The sequence below is a fragment of the Sitophilus oryzae genome, unplaced genomic scaffold, assembly GCF_002938485.1.
Source record: "Sitophilus oryzae breed Bouriz unplaced genomic scaffold, Soryzae_2.0 scaffold_907_pilon_pilon, whole genome shotgun sequence".
NCBI lineage: Eukaryota > Metazoa > Arthropoda > Insecta > Coleoptera > Curculionidae > Sitophilus > Sitophilus oryzae.
Window position 1 is genome coordinate 2,703,339 of NW_022147536.1, and position 27,763 is coordinate 2,731,101.

Genomic DNA, 27,763 nt, shown 5'->3' on the forward strand with positions numbered 1-27,763 from the left:
CAGGTGCCCATATTAGTCGACGCCGTGGTAACCGTGCTTGTTGATTGTTTCCATTTTGACTTTGACAACTCAATTATTGATGTTCAATTTTGTGTTAAACGTTCAGTTTTAGCAAAAAGCAAAAAATGATATTAATATGGGTGATTCTGATTCTGAAAGTGTCCCTTCGGATATTGAAGGCATTGCGCAAAACGTTGTGGATTCCCTACTTCCCGAAAAATCAAGACACGTACAAGCAAACCTATGCAAAACTTGAAGATTGGTGTAGAGGAAAAGGAATGAAGAATAGTAGTAACGAAAAGGTTCTCCTGGCATATTTTGAACATCTTTCAAAACATAGGAAGGCTTCATCAATTTGGGTATATTATTCCATGCTACGTTCAGTTATATCAGTGAAGAAAAATACAGATATTAGTAAGTACGTCCATTTAATTGCATTTCTAAAAAGAAAATCGGAAGGATTTCGATCAAAAAAATCGAGAATTTTAAGAAAAGAAGACATAACTCGTTTTTGTTGGAAGCCGATGATAAAACTTATTTCCTGACAAAAGTTTTATTGATAGTGGGATTTGCGGGAGCCTGCTGGCGTATCGAATTGACAAATCCGCAGCTGCAAAATGTTAAAGATGAAGGACAATGCATTCTTGTCATTATTCCATTTACGAAAACAAAGATATCACGATATTTTTTTATAACGAAAGGGAATGTCGAAGGAATAAATATGGTGGAAATGGTTCGAAGATATATAGCTATGCGGCCAAGCAACACAGAGCATACTCGATTTTTTGTGGGGTACAGAAATGGAAAATGTATTAAGCAACCCATTGGCATTAACACTTTAGGGAAAATGCCGTATAAAAGAGCATTGTTCCTAAGTCTTTCAAATCCACAACAATACACTGGACATTGTTTCCGTAGATCGTCTGCGTCGTTGCTTGCAGATTCAGGAGTGGATTTATTAACTGTTAAAAGACATGGTGGTTGGCGCTCTAACACAGTGGCAGAGAGCTATATAGAAAATTCCAAAGAAAATAAGAAAAAAGTGTCATGTAATATTTTGGGTAACATTTCTGGCAATGATGGGTCTTCAACAAGTTCAAGCACTCAGGAAATAAATTTACTTTCTAAAAATTCAACTCACCTGTCATCGTCTGGAATTAATTTAACCAATTGTACTGATATTATAATTAATGTTTGCAATAATAAACGTATTTAGGTACCTTTTTTTGCTTGTTTCTTATTTTAAAATTTGCGTGTTACTATGAATTCATAATAGCACTAGTGCTGTTATGAAAGCCATAATGAAATCCAAATGACAATGTTAAATGTGTCATAATGAGACATTGTCGTAGATTAAATAAATAATTGTCAATTGAATTAGTAATTTATGAATACAGCTTAATAATTTCCATAAAATGGTGTGGCTTTGAAGTTATAAAACACTAGTGTGTTATAACTTCAAAAACTCAGGCGTGTGTTATTATTTATTTTATATGCATGTGGACATGTGAGTAATGTCTGTATAAGTAGTGGCTGGTTGGATAAAAATATTTTTCTAATTCGTATCAAAGACTTTATTGTCACATGAAACCTTTTTCTATTTTTAGTATTTTTTTAAAAAAACTTGGGGAAAAAAGCATCAGCGTGACACACGGCTCATTTTAATTTAATGAAGTGTGCCGAAGTGGCGATTATGCGAAGCGGGGAGCCGGAATTTTAAATTTAAATTTTCAGGAAAATTGTTTTTTTTGTCCCGGAAAAACAACGTGCGTTCGCATATTTCAACGAAACTTTAGTGAAATAGCGAATAAAAATTGGATTTCCTTGTAAAAAAATGCAATAAAAATTTAGGAATTTATCAATGGAATGAAAAACGCATTAGATATAATAAAAAATAAATAATAGTGTTTAAAATTAAAAAAACACGTTGATTAAAAGTTTTTCAGGCAATTTGTTCGTTAAAAATATTGAAGTTAAACTTCTAACTTCCGCCTGTCTGTCTGTCAGTCTGAGTTTAAACGGAAGTGGCTGTCAATTTGTTTTTTTAATAGAAAACTATATTTTTTGATTTTTGAATTCTACGTGAAAATATTAATACATTTGATGTACAGGGTGGTCGAAATTGGTCTGTTTTAACAGAGAAACCCTATTTCCTGACTAGATAGAGCAAAACCGACATAGATGTCATGGGCTCGATTTCTGAGACACGTTTAATGGTGTAAACTGCCTGTTGATATTTTCACTGCCAACTGAGATACGGGGTCTTTTTGAATTTTACACCATTTGGAAAATTGACCATAACTTTTGTATTTCGCGGAATAATATACCTTATATATAAGGGAGGAACCATTGGGACGAAAGAAGAATTGCAGAAGCCTGCTAGACAAGCTTTTGGACTTATTACACCAGTTCGCCTAAAAAATCGTTATAACTCTGTGCGCAAAAGGTGTTTATTGTGTATTCAACAAGGAGGTGCTCAGTTTGAACATCTTTGATTTGTTTAGAAAACTATATTCGTCACTCAAAAAATACGTTTTTTTAGTTTTGTTCTTTGCTTATCGTATCGATATCAGTTGTAATCAATAATACTAATAATAAAAGAATGTTAATTTACCTTTTCAAAAGTCTTTAATTATGCAGATAAATAATAATATAGAATATTAAACTGTGACAATTAGGCAAATAGGTCAACACAAAATCAAGCCCCGTTTCGATATAAAGATAAAAAAAACTAATATTTCTCTCATTATTTAAAATAGATACCCATAACTTTATACCACTGGAAAGGGTTAAGCGCCAGCATTTTTTTAAGTTCATAGCCAACTATGATTTCCATTTAAAAAATTATATTTTTTTTATTTCTGACAAAAAGAGCAAGCACAGAAAAAAATTAACTACACCACTGGATTGTGCTTAAAAAGTGCCTTAAGAAGGTTTTTGCAGAATTTTATTATTCTGCGAAATAAAAAAGTTATTGGCAATTTTCAAAATGCTAAAAAATTAAAAAAGACCCCGTATCTCAGTTGGCAGTGAAAATATCAACAGACGGTTTATATCATTAAACGTGTCTCAGAAATCGAGTCCATGACATCTATTTCGGTTTTGCTCTATCTAGTCAGGAAATAGGTTTTCTCTGTTAAAACAGACCAATTTCGACCACACTGTACAATAGGTACCTAGGTTTAACCCTTTTTTTAAAATAATTCTAATGTTACAGACCAAAAATATTTAAAAATCGAGTTTAAATATCTTTATTACAGACAGAGAAAGACAGTTAGATACTTTGCAGAGCATCAGTGCATTTTTTATAGGTTTATATGTTAACTAGCGTGTACCAGCGACTTCGTTCGCGTCGAATTAATCATTTGTAATGGTGATGATAAAGCAAAGCAAGAATTTCCATTAACATACAAACTGGATAAAAATTTTCTCACATTTATGTCAGCATGAGAAAAAACAATATGGCGATATTATTATATAACTTGGTAATATTTGAGGGGTAGTTTCATCTCGTTGGAATTTGACTTTCGAAAAATCCGTTTGCCAAAAATAAGCTTTTTACGTCAAGCAGTTTAAGCAGAATCGTGGTTAAGAAATTACCCAACTTTTTGGAACACCCTGTATTATTTTTTTAAAAATTTCAAAATATGTAAAAAAACAAATAAATTATGCTTTTCCAAGCGTTTTCCCGAAAAACTAACCGTTTTTTAAATAACAAATATTGTAATATTTGAGGGGCGTTTTCACCCTCTTGGAATTTGAGATTCGAGAAACCCCTCATTACCGAACCTCTACACTACACAGTCAATCCGTTTGCCAAAAATCAGCTTTAAACGTCAAGCAGTTTAAGCAGAATCGTGATTACTCAATGGTCATATTTTATGAAACACCCTGTATAAATTTATAAAAAAACTTAATATATGTAAAAAAACAAAGTAAAATAAACGTGTTTAAGGGTTTTTCCGAAAAACTCACCGGTTTTTAAATAAAAAATATTTTAATATTTGAGGGACAGTTTCACCCCCTTAGAATTCGAGTTTCGAAAAATCCCTTCTTATCGAACCTCTACACCCTAAAGTCGATCTGTTTTCCAGAAATTAGCTTTTTACGTCAAGCGCTTTAAGCAGGACCATGATTAATCAATGACCAGATTTTTCGAAACACCCTGTATACATTTTTAAAAAATCTTAGAATATGTAAAAAAACAAAATAAAGTATACGTGTTTAAGCGTTTTTTTCTGAAACTTGACCGTTTTTTAAATAAAAAATATTGTAATATTTGAGGGTGGTTTCACCCCCTTGGAACTGGAATTTCGAAAAATCCCTTCTTATCGAACCTCTACACCCTAGAATCAACCTGTATGCCAAAATTCAGCTTCTTACGTTGAGTGGTTTGAGGAGGATCGTGATTAATCAGTATGTCAGTCACTTAAGGATTTTATATATTAGTATAGATTTCTTCTTAGAAAAATTTTCAATATAACAAATATAAATTTATAAGAAAAATGAATTGATGCTGAAAAATATACAGGGTGCTCCAAACTGTATTACGGAAAATTAATATCAAAGCATTTTCTGCAGATAAAAATAAGTAAAAAAGTTCATATAAATGTATGTCCTAAAATGCTTAGTTTCGGAGATACAGGGTGTAGAAGTTTCATTTTTATTTCGATTTTTTCCAAATAATTTCTGAAGTAACGTCAATATTTGAATGGAAATTGGTGTCTAGGAGTTTTTTGGCATAATAATTTGATTTTGATGTCAGTATGACTCCTACTAGTAGAGGGCGCCACCTACATATTTTTTAACTGGTTTGATGAGTAATTTTTCGTCGGCACCTGTATAAAACTACTGAGTAAAAAAATATAAATTTACGACGTTTTCTACGTGAAAAAGGTCTCTTGGTAAAAATCGCTATGAGTAATGGTTTTCGAGATATTTGGAATCGAAATTATCAATACCTGTCATCATTGACATAAATTAAACATGTTGACTAAATTAATAGTTATTAGACTGAAATCATAAAATTGAAATGTTTTTGTGCTAAAAGTTCAACAGAAACTGTTTTATCGTCATTTTTTTGAAGAAAAATTTATAATTAATTTAAAAAAATAAATAGTTCCTAAATTTATTATTATAGTGAAAACCTAACTATCTACTCAACGTGTTTATTTTTCGTCAATAATTACATGTATTGACTATTTCCATTCTCTATTATATCATGTAAATAGGATATAAAAAAATTCTATATTAAACATTAAAAGCAAACACTCCAAAATTATAAAACTTATTTGTTAAATAACAAATATTTTACACAATATTTTGTTTAAAACTATCACAAGTAAACCTTGTTAAATCGTGAAAGAAGAACACGTACACAGGTAAAAATAACATTTTAGTATATTTATTTCCCGTTCTTCGCCTTGTTATTTATCATTGAAAAAGAAAGTCAAATAGAAGTGCGCCCTTATCAACGTTTGAGAAAAAATTATTTCGATTCGTGATGTTTATTCTTCGTCTTTTATCAGACGAACGAAGACGGCGGCGATATTTGTTTTTCCAAGACCTGGTTTTCATAAAGGGAGCAAAAAGACATGCCGTGCGAACGTTTCTGTAAAAAGAAATCCTGGAAGAGTAGAGAGAAGTGTATCTTGAGAAAAAGACAGTGGCAGTTCGTCAATAAATACCATAGATTAAAAAAGAACAGATATCGCATTATGCATTTTAACCCGATCAAACATTCGGAGGTTGACTACGTACTGTAAAAATCAACTGAGATAGAGAAGGCGACATTGCCACATATCAAATTTGCGCCTATCTAATTAGTTTGATTTGCAGAAAAGGTGACTTTAAAACCTTCACCGGATATCAATAAATCTCAATTTCTTAATTAAATTAATAGTTTATTTTTAAAGAAGCATGCGTAATAATATGTTATTAACCAGAGGATATATGCGTTACTATTAAAAGGCATCTTTACTGTTTAATGTGCTGAAACGTCTAGAACTATTGGCAACGTCGCTGCTAGTCTTCCATAATGAAATGAGCCGTCCGTCCCACCACCCTTCGCGACGGCCTATGGTCCGTTATAGCGTACTACGTTTAGCTTACGGTGTGTTTGAAGTCGGAATCAAGTTCGAAGTGAACTTTTCAGTGTTTTTCAGTAGTTTTTGTTTTTGTTTAATGTACTTTTGAATCTGCGAATTTTCAATACGTATGACACGGTACGACAGTGTCAAATGTGTGGACAAATAAGCTCAAATTACCCTAATTTGTCTTTTCACAGGTAGGTATTGTTTCCGCCGCGCCGTAATCATACATAGGCGTCCCACAAGGGAGCCTCTCACAATTAAAATAATTTCTAATTATATTTGTTGAAGTTTGATCTATTAAAACAAGAAAGTAGTAGCCGGTAATTGAATTATAATTCGTCTCAATTACTACCTAACTGTTGTAGATCATAACAAATTTGAATATAGACGTTACATTTGAAACTTTATTATAAGCCAAAAAGTGACATTTTTTCTTAAAATTGCGTCCTATTTTGGTCATTATATACGATATTCTAAAGGAATTTTGCTCAATAAATAAACAAAGGTGTTTACCCTGACCTTTTTACATTTTATTGCTTTATTATATCTGCCCTTCGGCCTTGTTTAGACAATTTTTTATCACCGTACAAATACATCTTCCTAGAGTTATTTGTACGGTGTGTTTAACTTTTTTTAGAATGGGACGAACTGTAAATAATTCTTAGGCTACTAGTTTTATACATACCTATACAGGGTGTCCCAGAAATGAGTGCAGATATTTTAAGGGGTGGTAGATCTGGCCAAAAGAAACATATTTTCTCTTTACCATTTTTAAAATAGATTGAAAATAACCGAGTTATTTAACTTTGAAAGTTTAAAAAAAAAATTGCGACATTTTGAGAAAGCCGCCGGGGAATCTGCGGATCCCCCGGCGCGGTGGAGAGGTCTCGCGATCTCAGCTTGTTCGCCGCCCGCTGTTGCCACATCGACTAGAAAGACTTAAAAGTACTTGCAAAATCCCACACCATCCAAGAGGTTCCGCAGAGGTGCGTTACTTTTTAAGTGGGTGATCGCCAGTAGCCCTACTTTCCACATTACACAAAATAAACTAAAAGAAAAAAACAATACCAAACAATATCCCTATAGCAGAGATACAACTGCAGAGCTTTCTTTTTTCCATTGTACCACTCTTAAAACTGCACATAACACTACACTTAATAACATCACTTCACTACAATTCTTAACAACACTATAAATTTTCAACTGTGGAAATATTGATTCTATTAATATTAGAGCTAAATCGTAAATGGTTTTTAAAGATACATTACAAATTTGCACAAGGGGATCTAATATCTCGACAGTTCAAAATTTGCATGGAATATCCTATATTTCCAACGATGATGCACCACCCGGTATACCCTTTCGCTTCTTGACTGCATGCTATTACAATAATTGTTCAACATGACGACCTCCATTTCCAATACATGCTCTTCTTCTGAGCATGGAATTTTAACGTTTTGCAGCAATTCTTCGTTGCTTTTCCTGGATCCCTCAAAATGCCAGAACCATACTTGACAAAGGTTCGAGCATTAGGGATTTATCTATTCGGATACTCTTCGGAATAAGTCTCCGAGCTTCTACAGCGCTTTCCTGTCAGAAAGTACCTATGTTCTTAGCATATCCACCTTCTCTTCGGATTTGTATACTCCATCGCGATTTTGCCTATACCGATACCAATTACCGACACAAAAATATATGCACTAACGAACATTTCACAACACTTTAAACACAATCTCCGATCACTTTCTCGAATTTTAAAGCTCAATAATATTAGAAATTAGGATCGATTTCTAATAGTGTACATGCTTTGTGTACATGCGATTAATAATGCCGTTAATATAATACAGGAATCTGTAATTTTCTCCCACCGCCCATTTCATTGGAAAACGGCGGCAAAGTTTTCTGCTTTTGAAATTACGATCGATGGCATTTTATTGTGTAAAAGTGGATGGTAAATGGCATCGATCGTAATTTCTCAGGCAATTTAACGTCTTAGTGAGGTATACTTATTTTTTATCAAAAAGCTTTATAGAAAAAAAATAACTGAACATGTTAGCAGCTATTACTAATTAAACTATTCAAAACATGTTCTGATATTACTAAAAAATTTAAGTAAAAAATATAGCAAATTTTATAGTTTGACGACGTTATAATTAACAATAGGCAAATGGAAAAAATTACTAAAACTACATATTAGAGACATAATTCCATTACCTAGAAATACCGTATGGTCGAAAAACGGCGTCCAGAATGGCTTTCAAAATAACGGTCGGTGACATTCTCCATAAAATTTTACACATAAATTGACAGCGATCTTTATATCATAGCCATCGCTTTGACGCCAGTTTTTTTTCACGACCATATTGTATTTCCCATTAATCGCATGGTGGCAATACTAATTTTATATTTAAAGAGATATATCTAAATGTGTATAAACTAGGGTATTTTATTAGCAATCATATTTAAGCTATTATGACTCATATCATATTCTAATTATTTGAAACTTGAAACATAATATTTACTCCTATTATATTCATGTAACTAAATTTTCTAATATTAATAACTCTCTGATAATAAAAACAAGAGTGTGTTTTGAAAAGTAAAGCATAATTACTGTGTATTGACTTTATTGTGAAAAGCAACCCCATTTGAAACACATTTACGTAACTACAGAATAGTTTAAAAAAGAACTTACACACATGTTTTTTTAGTCTATTTTCTTTATTATATTTGAAAACTACAGTCCCCCTTCCAATACATAAAAACATTTATATTCAAATATACTCTAAATAGAGCTCCAATTTTTATATGAAATGAGAATTTGTTCACACATAAACTACCCTATTGTTGTGAACATACATTTAATATGGTTATATGTATATGTATATTCGACAAATTGTATAAAATATTATTTTTACCCTTATTCTACGGCTATGCCTAAAGAATTTAAGGTACGAAAAATACCATCAACATTATTATTCTTCTCAGAAAGATGGGTGATGCAAATAAACAGAACCATTACCTTAAGATGAAATTTGGAAGAAATAGTCATAAATAGTTGCATCATTTTTAGTTTTCCTTTGTAATTCGTTTACTTTCAGACGCGATGTCTGGTTTCTATTTACTTAAGAAATGGTCATGTTTGTCCCTTTGCAAACCTACCTGAAAATATTATTAAGAAATAGTAGGTACGCCCGTGGATTTTCGGAGAGGGCATTCTCATAAAAGCTTACGGTCACAGAAGGGACCGAGGACATCTCATAAAATTTTTCATAGACGTAATAATACTGCTAAATTTATATTTTGTATTAAAAGTTTAAAAAATAAAAAGTAATAAATAACTTAGTAAGAATTTAATTATAAAAATAAAGAATAACATTCCCAACAAGTGGTGATACGAGTCAAATAGAGAACTACAACATTTGGTGGCAGCGACTACAAGATTGGTGACGACGGTGGTCCAATCCAGGATCACGACATTGGTGGCAGCGGTAAAAAACTACCAAAGGTTTTCGAAGGTGCGCCAGACGCAAGTAGAAAACCTACCAGTTTTGGAAGAAGATAGAGGCAACGGGCAGTTCTTGAAGGTGCACCAAGAAGCAGCAAGAAGCCCGACACAGACGTAGACATTGGGGACACTGAAGGAGCGCCAGACGCAGCAGCAAGTCTCCAGGGAAGCTTTTGTTTTCACCAGATGATGACGGGGTAAGTCTTTCATTTGTTTACTGTATTGTGACGCTACTGTTTTTCTTCTGATTTTAGTTAGTTAGATTTAAGTTAAGACAAAAATATTGCTTAAAATTCGTAAATATTTTTTTTCTCTCTTCAAACTAAAAATACATCTATAAAAATAAATAATAATTCTTAAACTAAAGTAATAAATCATTAATAAAATATAATAATGGCAGGAGGTAAAGACGCAACTGATGTTCTGAATTTAATAAATTCATTTGATGGTCAGGGTGACGTAAATTCACTCCAATTTTCTTTAAAAATTGTGATTCAATATTAAAAAATTGTCAAAGTGGATCAAAAAAAGAATTACTAGTAGATTTAATTTTGGTACTAAATTAAAAAGGGAAGGCACAAGAGGTAACACAATATAAACAGTTTCAAAAATTGGGAAGAACTAAAAGATTTCTTATTAGAGCACTTTACTGATAAAACACCACCATCGCATTTTCTTAACACAAATAATGAATATAAAGCAACATTTTAGGAAACTGTAAAAGAATATGGCGATAGATTACAAATTCTCTTTAATAAATATAAAGAAACGTGTCACTTAAATTATGCAAATAACGAAGCTACTGTTTTAATAGAAAATTTAAACTCCATTTTAGTCAATACTTTTAGAAAAGGACTCAACGATGAAAAAATTCAAATGCGTATTATTGCCGAAAATACTACATATTTAGATAAAGCTTTATCATTAGCAATTGAAATGGAACTTGAGAATAATGACAGGTTTAAAAACTCGCATTTTAAAAATATAGGTTTTGTAGAGCGTGGAAATAGACAATTAAATAATCATTCTTCTAATAATTCCTGTTTATTTTGTTTTAAAAATAATCATTTAACATCACAGTGTAGACAGCTTAGGCAATACGAACAAAATAGTAACTCATATAATAGAAATGTACCTAGCAATAATCAGACACGCCCACCGCAAAATTTTAATAGCAATAATAATTTTTCAAATAGACAAGACGTAAATACAGTACAATATAATCAAGGACGTTTCACTAATCGAAACTACAACAATCAAAATTTTAATCAGAACAACGACGTGCGTAATTATAATCGTAATTATGGTAACAATTATAACAGTAATAATCCTCGTTCAAATTACAATAATAGATATTCTCAGAATCCAAGAAATTTTAATAACTCACAAGTTCCTCAACGGCAGCAAAATGTTTCGATACCTCAACAATCTCAAAATTTTTCTAATTACAATAATGAATCCAGTACTACCAATTTTAATAGTTCAAATAATAGATCACCACAACAAATTCAAACTATAAATTCTCAGTCGTTAATCAATTCAGCAGATAATTATTTTTCAGAACCGAGCACATCTCAAAATTTTTCGGGAAACGAGAGCGAAGCCTTGGTCGCGAGCAGCCGATTAAGCGCTTCTTAAAATTAGATAATAGCTGTTCTATGAATTACACACTACCTGAGCATAAAAATAAAATTAAAATTGAGCAAAACTTAATTGACATACCGCATAAATCAGTATTATTTTCCGATAGTTACCAACAATTAGAGATAATTAAAATCCCTTCTTTAGATATAAAAGATAAAGAATTACATCTTTTATTAGATACAGGGGCAGATATATCTTTATTGAAAGAATGTATCTTATTACAAAATAATCTAAAATTAAATAAAACTTGCATTATAGAATTAAAAGGTATAAGTAAAGAACCTGTATTTACTAAAGGTGTTTGTAACATCCCAATTAAATTAAACAATAACAAAGCAATAACTCATCCTTTTCACATTGTGCCAGATAGTATACCGATTAAAAGTGATGGACTATTAGGACGCGATTTTTTGCAAAAGTATAAAGCCAAAATAAATTACGAAGACGGAGTCATTAATTTTGAAGACAATTTTTTTAAAATTTTGCCGTCAGAAGCAACTACAATAATTCCCGCGAGATGTCAAATTATTGTACCTGCTCTAGCTAATTTATCTTCGTCCGAAGGCATAGTAGTTTCAAAACAATTATCCGAACATTTATATCTAGGGTCAAGCCTAACAAAAGTCCAGAACTATAAATGTTTAGTTAGCATATTAAATATTTCTAATGAAGCTCAAACTATCCATACACCTAGAGTGAATGTCGAACCTATTTCTTTTAATGAGTACGAATTTATAGAAACATATAATTATGACATTATCGATCGTTTTGCTAAAATAAGAAAAGAAATTAATCTAGACCAATTAAATGAAGAAGAAACTAATTCAGTATTAGATATTTGTAGAGATTTTAACGATATTTTTTACTTAGAAGGCGATAAACTAACAAGCACCAACACAATAAAACACACTATACCGACAGAAAGTAATAAAGGTCCTATTAACGTAAAACCTTATAGATTGCCTTTCAAACATAAAGAAATAATTAATGAACAAACTGAGCAAATGTTAAAAGACGGGGTAATTTCCGCTTCGGACAGTCCTTGGAATAGTCCTTTACTAGTTGTTCCTAAGAAAAGCGACCCATTATCACCTAAATTTAGAGTATGCGTTGATTTTCGAAAGTTAAATGAAATTACCATTGGAAACGCATATCCTCTACCTAATATAGCAGAAATTTTAGACCAGTTAGGAAAATCTCATTATTTTACTACCTTAGATCTTACTAGTGGATTTCATCAGGTAGAAATGGACGAAAAAGATAAAAATAAAACCGCTTTTAGCACTAATACAGGACATTACGTTTATAACAGAATGCCTTTCGGTTTAAAAGGAGCTCCCGCCACATTTCAAAGACTCATGAACACAGTTTTAAGCGGTCTTAATGGTATGAAATGCTTTATTTATTTAGATGATATAGTAATTTATGCAAACAACTTAAATGAACATAACGATAGATTAATTGAAGTTTTTCAAAGATTTAGACAACATAATTTAAAACTTCAACCTTCGAAGTGTCAGTTTTTACGAAAAGAATGTTTATACTTAGGTCACATTATTACAGAAAACGGCATTAAACCAGATCCATCAAAAATTCAATGTGTAACAAACTTTCCGCAACCTAAAAATCCTAAAGATATAAAATCTTTTTTAGGGCTTGTAGGATATTATAGGAAATTTATCAAAAATTTCGCTAAAATTGCTAAACCTTTAACCGAATTATTAAAAAAAGATTCTGTTTTTAATTGGGGTATAAAATGCGAAAATTCTTTCCAAATTCTTAAAGATAGTATAACTTTTCCACCTGTTCTCCAATACCCAGATTTTACCAAAGAATTTATTATAACAACAGATGCGAGTAATTTCGCAGTAGGAGCAATTTTATCGCAGGGTAAGGTTAATCATGATCGTCCAATAGCGTTTGCTAGTAGAACTCTAAATAAAGCAGAACAAAATTATTCAACTTCAGAAAAAGAGCTAACTGCAATCGTCTGGGCAGTAAAACATTTCCGTCCATATATTTTTGGCACAAGATTTAAAATTGTTACAGATCACAAACCCCTACTCTATATATTTAATATCAAAGACCCTGGTTCTCGTTTGACGCGTTTTAGAATAAAACTTGAAGAATATGACTATGAAATAATTTATAAAGCTGGAAAGATTAATACAAATGCTGATGCATTGAGTAGAATAGTTAGCACAACAAATGTCAATTCTATTATTACCAATTATGATAATTTTAAAACACATCTCGAAAGCCATATAATTATTAATTCCAAAGTCAAAGAAAAAAACACAAATCTGTTTGAAACACCACAACTTATACCTATAGTTTTATTTTTGCCAAAATTATTCAACAAAAACGACTTTAAAATTCTAGAAAAAAATAAACAAATTAATACATTTTTAGAACATTACGATAACACAAATCCTTTAGACATGCCGTCAGTTTTTCAGTATCAACAAAATAATTGTAATATATTTCTATTAACAGACAACGAAAATACATTCAGTGATATTAATTATGAAAATATTTGGTCTTGCTTACTAACTTTACGAAATATTATATCCAACGAAAAAACCGAACTATCATTTATAAAATATCATTACAACTCATTAGTCAAATGGGAAATCGTTCTTCCTATGATAAGATATATTTTTAAAGACCTCTATTCAGAAATTACAATATTTAACAACAGTCTTATCAACCCCTCAGATGCTGAAAAAGTTGTATTATTAAATGAAAATCACAATTGTCCATTAGGAGGTCATCAAGGGTCATCCCGCACATATAAAAAATTATCTCAATTATATACATGGAAAGGTATGAAAAAAGACATAAAAGAGTTTATAAAAAAATGTGAACTTTGTCAAAAAAATAAACAGTCTCGAAAAACAAAAATGCCTATGGTAATTACGACCACGGCATCAAAACCGTTCGAAAAATGTTTTTTAGATATAGTTGGACCACTACCAGAAACCGAAAATGGTCACAAATACATATTAACCTTTCAGGATGATTTAACAAAATATATAATTAATATACCTATGAGAAATCAAGAAGCTGTAACTGTAGCGCATCATTTTGTAACGAATATTATATGCATTTACGGAATACCTGACATGCTAGTCACAGATCAGGGGTCAAATTTTTTAAGTGATATTTTTAAAAGTACTTGCAAGTTTTTAAAGATAAAAAAGATCCAAACAACAAGTTATCACCCAGAGTCAAACGGAGCACTAGAACGCTCTCATAAAGTTCTAGAAGAATATTTAAGACACTTCATTAAGACATCTCAAACAGACTGGGATAATTGGATTCCCTATGCAACATTTACATATAATACTACACCTCACACTGCTACACAATTTTCTCCATTTGAACTTTTATTCGGACATATTCCTACATTACCAACATCAGTTAAACAACCACCTAAAGTCAATTATACTTATGATGATTTCATAAACAATCTTAAACAAAAAATGCAACATTCTAATCAATTAGCTAAAGAAAACTTATTAAAATGTAAAAACATATCAAAAAATAATTACGATAAAAACAGTTATACCAGAATATTCGAAATTGGTGACAAAGTGTTACTTTACGACGAATCAGTTCGACGTGGCAGAAGTAAAAAACTTTCCGCCTTATGGATTGGTCCATATACCATTATAAAAAAAATATCAGATGTAAATTATACAATTCAAAAAGGAAAAAATAAACAAACTATTCATGCAAATAGATTAAAATATTTTTATTATTAAAACTAAACATAATCAGTATATATAGATTATAAAAACTAGAATTAATAAATTTTAATTAGCTTATTATTAGTATATATATTTTGTTTTAGGGTTAATTTATTTATAATAATTACCAGTATCCTAGCAGTAGTCCACTCAGAATACAATATAACCACTTATGACTTGAACCCTGGAATACACTTTGAGCACCTGGGCGAACTAAGGTTTTTTAATAACAAATGGAAACTAGTAACTTTTGTAGAATTAGAAAATATTAGTAATAAGTTATTATCATTAAAGAATTACCGTAAGTATACTACAGATTTATGCAATAATGAGAATGCTCAATATCACTATTATATTTGTCAGTTATTTTTGAAAAGTTCTAAATACACTTTCGAAAAAATTGAAAAAGAACTAGAAGTCTTACACGAATTGATCGGTCATAGTCATTTATCAGAAAGTAGACAAAAACGAGGTTGGTTCAATATTGTAGGAAAAGCAACTAAAGTTTTATTCGGCGTTTTAGATGAAGAAGATGCTAAATACTATAATGATAAAATTTCACAAATGAATAAAGACGAAACTTCAGTCCTTCAACTTTTAAAAGAACAAACAAAAATTGTTCAATCAACAATAATTAATTTCAATAATACTATTGGAACTTTAGATTTTAACGAAAATTTATTAAAAAATAATATAAAAAAGATTAGCGATGAATTAAGCAAAGTCAAAGAAAATTTTCATTTTCTATATATAAAAACCGGCATAGAAGAACACGTCACTATTTTAAATATGATGCTAAATCAATTACAATTAGAAATCATGACGATTACGAATGCTATTTTAGTAGCAAGAAAGGGAGTTTTACACCCCTCAATATTAACGCCATTAAGGTTAATTAACGAATTAAAAGATGTGTCCGAATCTCTACCTCATGGATTAGAATTTCCTGTACCATTAGATCCGCTCAATGCAAATCTCATTCTAAATGTTATCGAGTTGCAAGTTTATTTCGAAAACAAACGATTAATATATATTATAAACATCCCTTTAATTGAAACAAATTTATTCTATATTTATAAAATATCACCCTTTCCAAAATTAATGTCAAATAACCAGTTTATATTAATTCAACCCTCATCTAAATATATAGCAATTGACGAAAGCAAACAGCAGTTTATTACACTGTCGGAAATAGAATTTAATACTTGTTTAAAAATTATAGAAAATAAATTTATTTGCAAGCAACAAAAACCAGTTTCTCTTGCTCATTTGGCAGATAATTGCGAAGTTAAATTATTGCAATTCACAAATATCATACCTGATATCTGTGACAAACGTATAATTCAGTCAGATAGAGCAATTTTTATTCAACTACAAACCAGTAACACTTGGTTATTTGCAGTTCCTCATCCAGAAACTCTTACGATATCATGTAATAATAAAAAAAATCACGTAGATGTAATACTAAAAAATTGCGGTAGTGTCACTATAGGTAAACAATGTAAAGCTTATAGCGCATCATCAATGCTAATCCCTCATGGAAATACAGTCCAGTCCAATATTTCAAGTGATTTTATTCCACCATTCGACATTAGTGATAATTGTTGCGAAAGGATAAAGGAAGAAAAAATAAACATTAGTGAAATATTTCTCAACGAACATTATAGGAAATTAACAAAGCACATCCCCGAACTTAATGTAGCGAGCCATAAGCTAGAAGATATTGAAAAGTTAGGTGATGAAATTCTAAAAAGGAAACTTGTAAACAATTATACATTTCCAGCATCTGTAATTGCCTATATCTTAGCTCTTCTTGCTATTATTTTTATTATTTATAAATTGTATACAAAATGTACTAACAAGACAGCCTGTTGCGGAATTATTCCAAACTTATGCATTAGAGTTAATCAGTCTGTGGAACCATCTTCTAGAAATAGTGATAGATATGTTGCTCATTATAATCGTAATATTAGCCAAAACTCTGAAAATGTAGGTAACTATGAAAACTCCGAAGAAGAGAATGTTAATTTACAGGCGCCCTCGCGCAGACCCATTGGGTATGTACCATCAAGGCGACCATTAAAAGAAAAATAATTTCCGCATTTGATACATTTTTAAATCTGCAATAGTTATAAAAAAAAATGTTAGTTAAGTTAGAATGTAAGTTAGTTATAATTAGTAGTTAAGACTTGTATAATACTTTTATATATGTACTTTTATTCATTTCCATCTGAGTTATACTAATTAATTATATAAACATTTGTTTTGAGATTTCATATCACTTTCACCTCATGAAATCTCTCATTAAGGGGGGAGGTGTTGTGAACATACATTTAATATGGTTATATGTATATGTATATTCGACAAATTGTATAAAATATTATTTTTACCCTTATTCTACGGCTATGCCTAAAGAATTTAAGGTACGAAAAATACCATCAACATTATTATTCTTCTCAGAAAGATGGGTGATGCAAATAAACAGAACCATTACCTTAAGATGAAATTTGGAAGAAATAGTCATAAATAGTTGCATCATTTTTAGTTTTCCTTTTAATTCGTTTACTTTCAGACGCGATGTCTGGTTTCTATTTACTTAAGAAATGGTCATGTTTGTCCCTTTGCAAAACCTACCTGAAAATATTATTAAGAAATAGTAGGTACGCCCGTGGATTTTCGGAGAGGGCATTCTCATAAAAGCAATGGTCACAGAAGGGACCGAGGACATTCATAAAATTTTTCATAGACGTAATACTGCTAAATTTATATTTTGTATTAAAAGTTTAAAAATAAAAAGTAATAACAACTTAGTAAGAATTTAATTATAAAAAAAATAAAGAATAACATTCCCAACAAGTGGTGATACGAGTCAAATAGAGAACTACAACATTTGGTGGCAGCGACTACAAGATTGGTGACGACGGTGGTCCAATCCAGGATCACGACACTATGATCGAGAAAAAACGGCGTCAACGATGGCTATGTAATGAAGGTCGCTGTCATTTTATATGTAAATTTATATAGGAAATGTCATTGATCGTCATTTCCCAGCCAACTGGACGCCGTTTTTTTTTCGATCATATGGTACATTTTATGTATTTTATTCTTTAATTTTAATTACTACAAAATGGTCTTGATATTTTTCTTTGAATACATATATTCTTGTTACTCTTTCATCTTTGTCTCTAATATACAGATGCATTGCAATTTGTTGTTAGTATATTTATGTAATCATTTCAATCCTAAAAAATAAATAAAATGGTTATAACATGCTTTCAGATATCCATATCCACAATATTCTGTGTGTAAATATGTTCAATTTTTAATAACCCATTCACTAAATGAGATTGTGAGACAACATACAGGTAGCTGTTTAAATAATTTTCAATCTTTGTATGTAATAATAGATTTCACATATTATATGCATTACACAATATGCATTACCTGCAATAATAAAAGATATTTTCTTTAAAGTGTATAATTCTATCTAACACACTTCTAATAAAGTATACTCTGACTCTTTGAACATTTGTTACAGCTTCTAATAATTAGGTATATTGATAACTTCCCAAGAAATTTTGTTAGCACTTTTAGTTAGTTTACCATTTTTCTCAATATATTCTGCATAATATATGACTCGATACATTCACCTAGAATAAAATCAATAATATCATTTATGAATAGAAAACTACATGTATAACTTCTTTTCGTTAATATTTGCAATTTCAGACCAGAACTTGTCTGGAAGAGAACTTTCTTGGTTTGTTTAAAAATATCTTACCGTATAACATAAATTTACATCTGAATTAATCTAATCAGATCAAATTTTCTTCATAGTATAGAAAACATCGGAAACTATTTGGACTGGTAATCGAGCTATCAATAAAGCTGACACTAAAATTTAATGCATAAATTAAATGGGATAATTATTTTCATGTAAAAACAAAACTTTATACTTAATAAGACCACAGGGAATACATAATAACAGTGTTACTGAGATTTTGATTTAATGTATTACTTGGTATTTGTAGATCTATTATTGTATTGTGATTACAATTGCCTCTCTTCTCCATTGATGCATCCTAATTTAAGATTACTGATTTTCTAATACATAATTAAAGTGAAATTATTTTTCCTACCATTACATAATTAATTTCTTCCTACCATTAGGTAGATACCTGAAAGGTTAATAAATTAAAAACGAATTTATTAAGACATTTAAACTGTTTACCTCATTTCTCACATATATTTGACACCAAACATTATAAATAAATCAAAAAATATTCGTATACTAACTGAATTATATGATATTTCATTTTGAATAATAAAAGTACTTTTTTACAGGTTTATTTGGCATTGTTTGCATTGTTTTTTGTTGTTTTCTGTTTTGTTTTTGTGCGAGTTTAATAACCCACTGATTAACCTTTTTTTAAACATAACCTTTAAACTACACACCATACTAGGGATGTACGATTCGAATCGATTATTATCAAATCGACGTGATTTTTATATCAAACGATTTTGGGTATAATCGATCTATTTTTTTTTAAATCGAAGACCGATTTTATTGGTATACCATTTTATTTATACAGTTTTACAGGTTTATTTATTTGTTAGAATTTAGAATAAGAAAAACACTTTTAGTTTTGTTGAATATTTGTTTGCAGTGCATCCCTAGTAAAAGGCCATCTAGCAATGAACTGAAAAATTAAGTGCTCGCTGCCGCATGCGCCGATGTTTGTTTATCACTTTGATATCAGGTGTCAGATTTTTGTCGGGGCTTCCCATATTTTTATATTTTAGATAACGTAGAATAACTCTTTGATTTTACCTTAATTCTTTCTTGGGTATACCCTTTCTTGTACTTTTATTTTATTTTTGGGATATCCGTACTCCATACATTAAACATTTAGAAAATTGATTTATCTATCTTTATACAACCACCAAAACGTTGACCCATAATAGTAATACATCAGTCCAGTAGAGGACGCTAAGGTAAAAAATTTCTAAATAAAAATTTGTAATTTGTAATTCCTTCAGTGTTTTCGAAATCATTGTCGGGGTTGCGTCGGTTTGGAAGAAATGTCGAAGAAAACCCCGGACTGTCTACCATCAGCCTCCGGATATAAGTAGTTATTAAAGCAAGTTTTTTTAACATTTTTTATTGTATTTATGAGTTTAGTGTTTGATTATTATCATGTGAAAAATTTTAAATAATATTTTAAAAGTGATAGGCAATTGATAGGTTTGTGATGTTCAGTTTAATAGATATTTGGTGTGTATGTGTTTACGTATATGTGTGCTGGATAAAAAACACTTTCATTAAAAGGGTAAGCTCTAACTAAAAATTAAAGGTTATAATTGTTTATTGAAACGATTGAAAATATTTCCTAATATGGCAAAAAAGAAGCTATAATTGTTAAGATTTATTTTTTCAGTTTACTCCACTGTAAAAAGTATTTAAAATATTGCGCGTTTCTCTAGAATTAGTAGAGCAATCTACACTAATATGAATAAAATGAATTTTCGTATTTTTTTCTGTAACAACTAAAACTAATTGAATTTATAGATAAACATGCAGAATGTGGGTATGGTAGGAGGTGGCAACGTTGCATTCTCTCCGACACTCTCTATGCCCGGTAAACGAATTTCCCAGGGAGTGAACAGTGGCACTCAAAAGTTTTTCAACATTTTCCGGAAAATGTCAAGAAAAATATAAAATTTTCAACATTTTTTTTTCGCAAAAAAAACCTCATAGGCGTGTTTCTGGGGTTGAACTATACTACCAGTTAAAATATCTGCACTCATTTCTGGGACACCCTGTATAAGAGAGCGACCCAGGCCTCCAAAAAAGCTTTTTACCTATTACGTTTTTGGTTTGTGATTTTTATTTCAATTTTTTACATAAGATGAGGGCCATTGTAACGCACATTTTCAAAATATTTTTGTCAACATACAGGGTGATTCAAACCACAATACATATACTTAATACAGTTCATGAAGATTAGGACATTTAACTAAAATTTGATTATCTGATGAAGCTACCTTTAAAAGTAATGGATTTGTAAATAAACGTAATAGGTATTCATTATTATGTGACAGAAATCCCATACTGTAGCACACAGATTTTATACTTTTAATGATAAATGCCTTCTATTGCGAGACTAAAAGGTAATTGCCTCGTATCAGAGCCATCATAATACAAGAACAAGACCGAAAGTCAAATCTTGTCTTATATTTTCAAAAAAAACACAATTTTCTCATTAAATATTGATTTTAGGTATAGGAAGTTATTAATAATACAAGATTAAACAACTATTACACAGTAGTTCACAGGAAGCTATCGATTGCGAACTAACTAAATCGTTACTAATTAGGTACTAATTTTGAAAAATTCCTTTTTAAGATAAAAAAGGTAAAACTAAAATCTAAACTATCATTTGAGATTAAACGGGAAGTTCTAAATAATGTTGCCTATTCTAAACAAGAAAAATTTATTTATAAGTTAAGTTTTATAACATTCCTAATTAAATTTGGGCGAAACGAATACTTCTGTTTGCTGTAGGTAATTTTCTCAGGGAAAATACGTAAATAAAAATGACTTTTTAAGTCAAAAAAAGTCAAAAGGACAAGTTATTCCAAAAAAGGACTGTCCTTTTCAAAAAAGGACAAGTGGCAACCCTAGGTATTTCTGGAATGGAAATTTAATGGCAAATCTACAACTTTGGTTTGAAAATATGTTCCGGCCACCTATGTTTACAAAAATGTCTAAAATGTGCCTAAATGCCTCCATATTCTGAAAAAAAAATTGAAAGAAAAGTCACCAACCGCAAACCTAATATAGAACTGTTTCGGAAGCCTGAATCACGCTGTAAATATTCAAAAGTAACTGAAAGTTTATATAGAAGTAACTGAAAGTTTAAATTGAAAATCGACGTTGGAGTGATTTTCGAAAACTACTAACGTTTCAACATAAGTATATGTGGGATATTAATTGTAATATTATATTAGACCTTATAACAAAACTCATCTGACGAAAAAGTGTTAATGTAGTATATTAATATGGAGTAAAAATTTTACTAATTACTTTACTTTTACTTTACTAATTAAATTCGTTCCAAAAAACGATACGCCACTGGCCATTAGCACAATCCCAAATGCGCCTAGTTGCCGGGGTCGGAAATTTTAGACTTCTCTGTCTCTTCTGTCCTTGTTTGACACATTGGAATGTTTGATACACTACCAACGAGTATTTATGAATGAGATGTTCGGTCCATCTTTATAATGTCTTTGATAAGTACACACCATGTAAACCTGTGTTGAGATTTGAACCGGTTTTAGGTGTTGATGAAAATCGGTTTTAGTTACCATGAGCGGCACATTTAAAAAAGACAACTCTAACTCTGAAGCAAGAAACCTGATATGGAGTTGGGCCATCCTGTATGTGCAATAAAAATAAAGTAAGGCATTTAACTCGTTAATGAAAAACAAAAGAATCATTGCTTAGATGTCGCTAAACTGAGAAATAGTCGGCGCAGACATTTTTCTGAGAATCAAAGATATGCGAATTGATAAGAAACAATGGATTGGTTGTACCTACATACCGGGTGTTGCATCGTCGGACGGGACACAGGAAATCCCATGTAAATTTTAATGGGGTCAATTATTGGCTTCCCTAATTATTTTAGAGAATAATTAACAAATTAATATGAATTAAAGTAAAATAAAGTAATCAATTACAAGGTTAATTATAGTATTATTATAATATTCAATAACTTATTAATTTAGGTACTATTAAATTGTTAGAACTTCAGGATTTAAGATGTTTAAATATTCCTCCATCGACTGCTAGACAATAACCCAGGCGATCATAAAATTCTCTTCTTACATTGGCTAGTTAGTAAACTGATATTCTATTGCATTCGGCAGAAATAGCATTTTTTAACTCGTCTAGATTTGGGAATTTTTTATCCTTTTATATCCTGTTTTTTAAATGGCCCCAGAGAAAAAAATCATTTGGCGAAATATCAGGAGACTTTGCTGGCCAATTTACTGTATGATTTAGGCCAATAACGTTTCCGTTAAAACTATTGTCTAAATATTCCTGAACATCCAGGGTACTATGTGCCGGGCAGCCATCCATTATTTGGTACCAAACTTCCTGATTTTCCCTAGCGGCATTATGTAAAGCAGGTAAAATTTGATTTTCGAGTAGTTCCAAATAATATTCTGCATTTAAATTTCGCGTAAGAAATAATGGCCCGATAATATTGTGTCCGAATATCCCTGCCCAAACAATTACTTTCTGTGGATATTGCGTCCTTGTTTCGACAAACCTGTGTAGGTTTTCTTTGTTTCAATATCGATAATTTTGAACATTGGGTTCATTATTTAAGGTAAACTTGCATTCGTCAGTGAAACATATGTTTTTTAAAAATTCTCTATCCGTGTTTGCTCTTTCGTATTTCGTAACGTATTTCGTACCCATCTCGTAGCTCTTGGTGCTTTTCATATTTGAAGGAATAGTATTTATGTCGTTTCAAAATTCGAAACGCTGTAGTATGATCTATTCCTATTTCATCCTCAAGTCTCCTTGTGCTGATCTTTCCATCGTTCTCTTCCACGCACAATAAAACTTCCAAGTCGGTATCATTTCTTCCATCTCCTCTTTGTTCCTGCCTTGCTTCACATCTGCAGTTATTTATTAGGGTACCTTTAGTCTAAAATCTCTGGATATTCCTTGCGATTGTAGATTTTCCAGGTATCGGTCTATTCGGATACAGAGCAGCAAACATGTCCGACACCTTTTGATAACTATTTCCTTGATAATACCATTTAAACATCAATACTTTTTCTTCGGTAGTGTAATTCATGGCTAATATTTTCGATGTATGTATGAGTTTTTAATAATAATAATAAAGCACTAAATAGATACATTTCTGAAATGACAACTTCATTTGACAGTTACCTTTTACCTTGACTGGTGCTCATAAGTAAATACAGGGCCATAAGAAAGGAGACGGGCTAATCAAAAATATCTAAAGTTATTCTTTTGAATGTGGGTTTTAGTGCTCTTCAATAAACCTAAATAGAATTATTCTCTAAAATAATTAGGGAAGCCAATAATTGACCCCATTAAAATTTACATGGGATTTCCTATGTCCCGCTCGACGATGCAACACCCGGTATAGAGAGTGGTCAGCATAGTCGTAACGACGTAACAGAGAGCGTTCGGTGAATATTGAACATTTGATGACAATATTTCGTCAGTATTATTTTCACTCACGTGGATAACATTTCAGAATTAAAGGTCACACGTATAAATGTCAGTTTTTGATAGCGGTTGGTTAATAATTTGCGAGTTATACCGGGTGTTTCTCAAAATTGGCTCACTCCTATAACTTTTTTATTTTTTTCAGATATAAAACGAGATTCGGTAACTGGTAAAGAAGTGAAACACTCCACTAAATGGATAAGAACTGTTCTGCTTTTCAAGTGGAAACCCTACTTAAATCCGAACTCAAGAACCTGGAAGACTCCATCCTAGAATGGGAAACCTTCAACGGTCTAAGTCACTTGAAAAAATTTCTCAAGACTTACAACCGAGAAAAATCGAAGATTTGCCTTGATTTAAGTAAGAAGAATCTTCGAATTGGTAAGGGATTTTTAACAGGTTACTATCCTCAATGAATAGGTACCTCAGTCATTGAAGCTAAGAATATAGAATGTAGAATGGTTAGGAGGGGAGTTAATCACCACGACCTTAAAGATTTATTGTGTGTTCCCCTTTCTTGAGTTATAACGAGTTATAACTCATCATACAGTCTCAAGGCTTTAATAAAAGCCAGTATCTGAGACGGCTCCACAGAGGCCAGCTCTCCATCCTCTGTATCAGCCGTACTAAAGTTCATGGTACGATTGGTCGTCGTCTCGGCACATTCAGTGATAAGGTGTTCTGGTGTTTCCTCATTTTCCCCACAGAATCTGCATTCGCCGTTGGTTCTCAGCTTCAGCCTACTGAGGTGTTCGTTGAAGAGAGTTCTGTTAGAAACCCCGTGACAATCCGAAGATTGTTTTTACTTAAATCAAGGAAAACCTTTGATTTTTCTCGGTAGTAAGTTCTGAGGAATTTTTTCGAATGTCTTAGACAGTTGGAGGATATCCATTCGAAGTTACGGATGGAGTCTTCCAGATTCTTCAGTTCCGCTTTCAGTTGGTTCCCGTTTGGAAAACAGAGCGGTTCTAATCCAGTTAGTGGAGTGTTCGCTCCTTTTCTAGCTAGATCATTTGCTTTTTCATTGCCTTTTATCCCTTGGTGAGCAGGCATCCAGAGTAGGAGGACTTTATTTTCTTTGCCCAACTTTGTTGAGCTTCTCTAGGCATTCTTTGACCAACTTCGAATTGATAGTTACTGAGTTGATCGCGTTTAGTGCTGCTTGACTATCGGATAGGATGACAATTTCCTGTTTTCGATAGTTCCTATCTAAGATAAATGGTACAAATTTGTGCCTGAAGGATACTGGGGTAGGTGCCCATTGGTTCGGAGTATTTGGTTTTCGGCTCAATACTACAGTGAGGTGTTTCTCAAAGTTGTAAATTCTTGGTATGTCATTCACTGGGAGTTGGAGAAGTGGAATTTTCATTTCGAGGGTGTTCCAAGCCCCTGACCGGAAAATTCTCCCAGTACTGTTACTGTCAATGACCATTCTAATCATTGGCATAACTACCGACGACAATATGCAGTGGTGTTAGGTCTAAAATGACCTCCATTGCTGCTATTGGGCATGTTCTCATGGCACCTGTGATGCAGATACATGCCAGTCTCTGTACTTTGCACAGGTTTTGCCTTGCTGTACGTTGTTCTAGTTTTCTATACCAAGCAACTGCTCCATAGCATGGTATACATCCAGCGCAAAATGTTAGTTTAGTAACCCTATTCCCCATCTATTTCCCGCCAGTCTTCTGCATATCATGAGAGCCTTTGTGGCTTTGCTGGTAATTGAAGCTAAGAAACAATGACGAATGCAGATTTTTGTGGCGAAATACCAAAGAACACCTCATCAAAGAGTGCGCTGAGACGAGATACAATCTTCCCATACTACGATACTACATAACACCTACATGTAATATCGGTTAAATTTTACATGTGAATATTTAGTACTTTACTAAAAAATAATATGATTTTACATAATAATATTTTACATTACTTTTATACTACTCTGGAGAAATATATAGCATCTGTGCCTTGTACAAGCACATGATTTGCAATTTTTTCCACCAGTCTATTAAAGATGGCCCGTCTATAAAACCCTCTAAAAATAAATAACCGTTTAGTCTATTTCACGTGCAATCGATTCTTGCCTCCCTTTCGATAAAGCAAACCTTTCTCGAACTGGTTTTTTTCCAGCATTAGATTAGAGCAGAAGCAATTTTTTACGTGCTTCAGTAATTTTTCATACGAATTCGAAAGGAAAGAGGAAAATAGGCCTTAATGTACCTACTAGGAGTGCATATTTTGGTTACATTTTGTGTTTTTTTTGCGATTTTGAAATTCACTTTCTATATCTAATTTACTTCTTTTTTACCTATTACCAATTGGCATAAAATAGGAACCACCATTTTTTTGAGAATTTAAAAAACAAACTGTCAAATTTTTCCTGGGCTAATCTACGTATTATTTAAATTTTGTTTTTTTTTTTCAAATGTAAAGCGTTCAAACTAAAATGTTTTGATTTTTTATGTTGCTTTTTTTTTCTTCTTTTTTGCAGAATTTTGTTGGTAATAATAAAATTATTAATAAGATATAGGTAAGATCACATCTACAGTGGATGGGACTGGCGAAAGACGCCGAATGCCGATTCAAAGTGACGAATGCCTCTTAGTGTCCATCATGGGTAGTCCAAGCACCACAACATAAAATGGTCGGAAGCCCGGGTTGTTCACAAACAACCCCATTGGAAAAAAAGTGCAAATTTAAAAAGAGGCCGTATTCATTTCTAACAATAATAAAATCTTTAGCAATCCAAGTATGGAAATTTCAACAATATGACAAACCACTCATAAAACGCTCAAATGCAGGTATTTTTAGTGGAGAACCTCATGCTTGACTACATCCAACTTATTCACGGGTGAATGCTCGGCTGTAGTATATAAGCTCAGTAATTTTAGGATTTAGTTTAGTTCACACTGAATAACAGTCAGTGATACTTGTTGTGAAATATTGTGTAAGCAAAATAAATAAATGCATGTCCAAAATTCTTTTAGTTTTAATAAAGAAAGAACCTAGTAAAGACCTGATATTAAAGTTAAAGTCTTGAGGGTGAAATTCAACTATTGTAAAATTATACCACAATAGGCCCTTGCGGCAACCAAATATAAGTTGTTTTACTACTAAATTTGCAGAACTTATAAGGTGTGAAGGCATTTTATTGTAACTAATCGACAATTAGGTTTCTGTCTTTATTTCAGTTGGGTTGTGCCGGATTCCTACCGGCTAAAAAAAACCTCCTCATTGCATTGCTTCAGTGCAAAGAGTGTCTGTTGATTTACTTCATGATGCTCATTGCCTCTCTGTAAGATGCTCTCCTTCATTGTCACTCTTCTGTTATCTTTTGTAAAGAGCCTACATTTATTTTGCACTAAATTGGAAAAATATGTTATTAGTACCCTCGTGAGTACCTTTTCATTTCCATAGTTGTGTACTTTTTTTTCGGTGCATCATTCTTCATACTTAAGAGTATGTATGTTCATACTTCTGTTTCGATCTT

At 31.6% G+C, this 27,763-nt stretch overlaps 2 protein-coding genes and 1 long non-coding RNA gene across 3 annotated transcripts in view; 1 reads left to right on the plus strand and 2 right to left on the minus strand.

Annotated features, from left to right (window-relative positions):
* LOC115890641 (dystroglycan) overlaps positions 1 to 27,763 on the minus strand; it is a 210,756-nt gene that overhangs the window by 165,289 nt on the left and 17,704 nt on the right. The window lies entirely within an intron of this gene.
* LOC115890642 lies at positions 9,716 to 17,313 on the plus strand. Its single transcript, XM_030910938.1, has 2 exons — positions 9,716 to 9,797; positions 15,101 to 17,313. The coding sequence occupies exons 1-2, from the start codon at positions 9,787 to 9,789 to the stop codon at positions 17,088 to 17,090; spliced, it is 2,001 nt and encodes a 666-aa protein (XP_030766798.1). The 5' UTR covers positions 9,716 to 9,786; the 3' UTR covers positions 17,091 to 17,313.
* LOC115890643 lies at positions 18,590 to 18,847 on the minus strand. The gene is made up of 2 exons (XR_004051673.1): positions 18,778 to 18,847; positions 18,590 to 18,646 (listed from the first exon to the last, which is right to left on the minus strand). It is a non-coding gene; the product is annotated as an uncharacterized LOC115890643 (long non-coding RNA).